This window comes from Drosophila obscura, unplaced genomic scaffold (assembly GCF_018151105.1).
Source record: "Drosophila obscura isolate BZ-5 IFL unplaced genomic scaffold, ASM1815110v1 contig_189, whole genome shotgun sequence".
NCBI classification, from domain to species: domain Eukaryota; kingdom Metazoa; phylum Arthropoda; class Insecta; order Diptera; family Drosophilidae; genus Drosophila; species Drosophila obscura.
Genome location: NW_024542777.1, coordinates 115764 through 118818, shown reverse-complemented (window position 1 = coordinate 118818; position 3055 = coordinate 115764). Strand labels below are relative to the sequence as shown.

The window sequence follows — 3055 nt, the reverse complement described above, 5'->3', positions numbered from 1 at the left end:
GTGGCCTGCGGTTGGGGTGGGTAGGGTAGAGGGGCTTTGGGGCTTTTGTTTGCGACCAAAGCGTAAAAGTAAACAAAGCCAAAAGCGGAAACGCTACTGAAAAATACTATAGCAGTTCGACAACAACAACATCAATAAGCATCCACTAACTGGATGCGCATGGAGCACACACAAGGATGCTGGTAACTGGGGAGTATTCTGGCTCGGCTGGCAATAATAGCTCTAAATTAAATAATAGCTCCTGAAGCGAGTGAACGAAAATTGAAAAGACACAGATGGGACTTGATTTCAATTAATTAACATTACTTTTATTTGGTTTTACAGCTTTTAATATTAACAAAACTTATATTACGAACTGTAAAAACATAGTTTACCCTACATTACATTATATTGTATCAAAAGAAAAATCTCTGGCAATAAAGAAAATAGACAAAGCAGGAGAACAAAGTGTCATGATTAAGGCACATTTTCGAATCCATTTTGTGCATTTTCTATTGCTTTTTTCCAGAGATAGAAACTGAGAGAATAGGAGAAGTCCTTAGAATTGTTGAGACAATGTCCAGCATTGAAAATCATCGACTGCAAAATCTCAAATGTCATGGCAAATATATGGAATGCTCTTTTGTTTCCATCTCAATTCTGGACTGCCCGTTGGGTAGGCAAGTTACACAAATTAGAGGCCCATGCCCGGAGGTCATCGATGGCTTCGCCAGGGGCGGTCCCGCTCGTTTTATCTTGTTGTCATTTTCGGCTAGTTTTATGGTTGACGCGCTAGCATCTTTTGAACTCGACTTGACATCATTTTTATTATCTCCGTTTTGCAGCTGCGCGTCTGCCGCCGCTGCTGATGTCTTACTCCTAGTCAGCTTCCCTAGTAGCATTTGTCGAAAGGAAGGTAGAGAAGTATTCTATTCTCCTTTTTTGAGCATTGTTGGTTTGTCGTACTTTGTCCTCTTCGATCCTTATTTTCGTGGTTACTAATTGGATGATAAGGTTCGCCGGCAGCTGGGCTCGCTGCTGCAGCTACTGTCCAATTAATATTTTTCATGGCATATTCATGGCTTAAAAATATATACGAGTAGTTTCGTGGAAGCGCCACACAGGGGTTTTCCTTTCCTGTTCTGCAAAAAAAAAAAAAAAAAAAATTTTTCAAATGATAAGCGTTACGAGATGAATCGGGAATGAAGACTCCATAACTTGGCGTCATTATTATTTAAAATGAAAAATGGGGAAAATTACGACCCGAAGCCGCTTGCGCCAGACATTATTTTCCGCATATTAAATTAGTTTTTACCTGTGGATTTGTGGTTGTCGGATCTCGCCATATCCCATGATTTTCTGATCAGAAGTCATTCCATACAGTCTAGTGCGGCGCCTATGATAATTATACAACCCAACTTTTCTGTACATGTGTCCCCAAAAAAATATGTTTCTTTCTTGATTTCTTTTCGAACGCCTTGTAAGTATCCCTCAATCCTGTGTATAAATCAAATAAGCCAAACCAGATGACAACAAGAAAAAGGGGAACTATGCGTAATTAGTTATGCGTGTTCTGAAGGTATTTTCCACAATTCCAAGAAGCCGCCTCACCCCTGAACTCAAGACGACGGGAGCCAGAAAAACTCGGCCCAATCAACGGATTGGGGGAAAAAATATTCATGTTTTTTGTAATTTGATTTTTATTAGAAAATTCTAGCTAATAATCATGTTTTTCCGGTGTTTGCTTTGAATGTTTGATAATATTTTGTAATAAACATGCAAGGCACATGTATAGAAAGTATAGAAGTATAGAGTATAGAAATTAAAATTGAATGGTAAATTGTCAAACAAAATTGAAGCTTTTCTGCCCGCTTAAACTTATGGGTTTCTAAACATCAGCGCAATAGAACAGATTTTCTTTTACTTACAATTTTACAGCGAAATGGAAAACAGAGGCGCCTATTTTAACAGGATATACAAATTCAAAGAAAAAAGATACGACGAGCAGGAACAGAAGCAGAGTCGGCCCAGCATTGAAGTTCCATACCAGCCAAACAATTAAGAGCAGGCAGCGTATGGTCAACAAAGCAAAATGATCAACTCAACCCACAAAAGGCAATCGTTGAGGCAGCAGCAGCAGCTGGCTGAGATGTGAGCAAAGAGATTAGTCGCGAAAGCCTGATCACTCGGAGATTCGAATAAATCCCACAACAATGAAAAAAAATCTACAGCCAATCGGCTAAGGTGAAAGGAAGGTGGAGCGGAAGTATTTTCGGTCGACCATTTAAAAAAAGGAATATTAATCCCATTTAGCGAAAAAAAATTCTGAGATATAAGAAAATAGTTTTCAAAGCATAGCGAATGAAATAAATGAATATTGCTTAGTTTAGTATAAGTTTTGTTGCGAGCCAAACCAATTTTCGACAGAGCCAGGAACGCAGCATCGTGTGATGTACCTAGCCGGCAAACTCAGCTGTCATCGAACGTTTCGGTATGTTCACTAGATGCAAAGGTCTTAAGATATTCTTCTGGCATCATTTAGCAGAAAATAAATGTCCAGAAAATAAATGTCTGTCAAATTTTATCAATGGCCCAAAAATCTGGCGATAAACTAAAAACCCGTTTTTATATGCCTAATATCGCCAACGAAGGTTTAATACGCTATAATTATGCTTATTCCAAATGATGACGCAAATTTTCAAATAAATCCCATTCTTTAAACACGAATAAAATAATTTAATGATGCAACTTCATTCATTGATTTTCTGGTAAATGAAAAAAAATAATATTATTCAAACTGAAAAGGTTAATTAATATACAAACTAAATAGTCCGAAACAACTTTTCTTATACTCTTAATGGATAGGCACTTAGTATATAATTTGAATTGGGGATATAGATCAGATTTGGTTCTGTAAATTTTATCAGACCATTTAATAAAAAATCCACAAGAACTTGAAGTTAAGTAAGAAATTTCCTTTCTTTCTACAAAAGTGGAAAAATGAACCCATTTTTACCCAGTTGGGCGGCATCATTAAATTATATTGTATTCTCATTTTATAGGAAAATATTACCTG

General features: G+C 37.1%; 1 protein-coding gene across 1 annotated transcript; it reads right to left on the bottom strand.

The window, feature by feature from the left end:
* Window positions 1-328: 328 nt before the first annotated feature.
* LOC111078126 lies at window positions 329-1696 on the bottom strand. The gene is made up of 3 exons (XM_022372666.2): window positions 1295-1696; window positions 946-1121; window positions 329-871 (listed from the first exon to the last, which is right to left on the bottom strand). Exons 1-3 carry the CDS (start codon window positions 1408-1410, stop codon window positions 597-599), a joined length of 567 nt encoding a protein of 188 aa, XP_022228358.2. The 5' UTR covers window positions 1411-1696; the 3' UTR covers window positions 329-596.
* Window positions 1697-3055: the final 1359 nt, after the last annotated feature.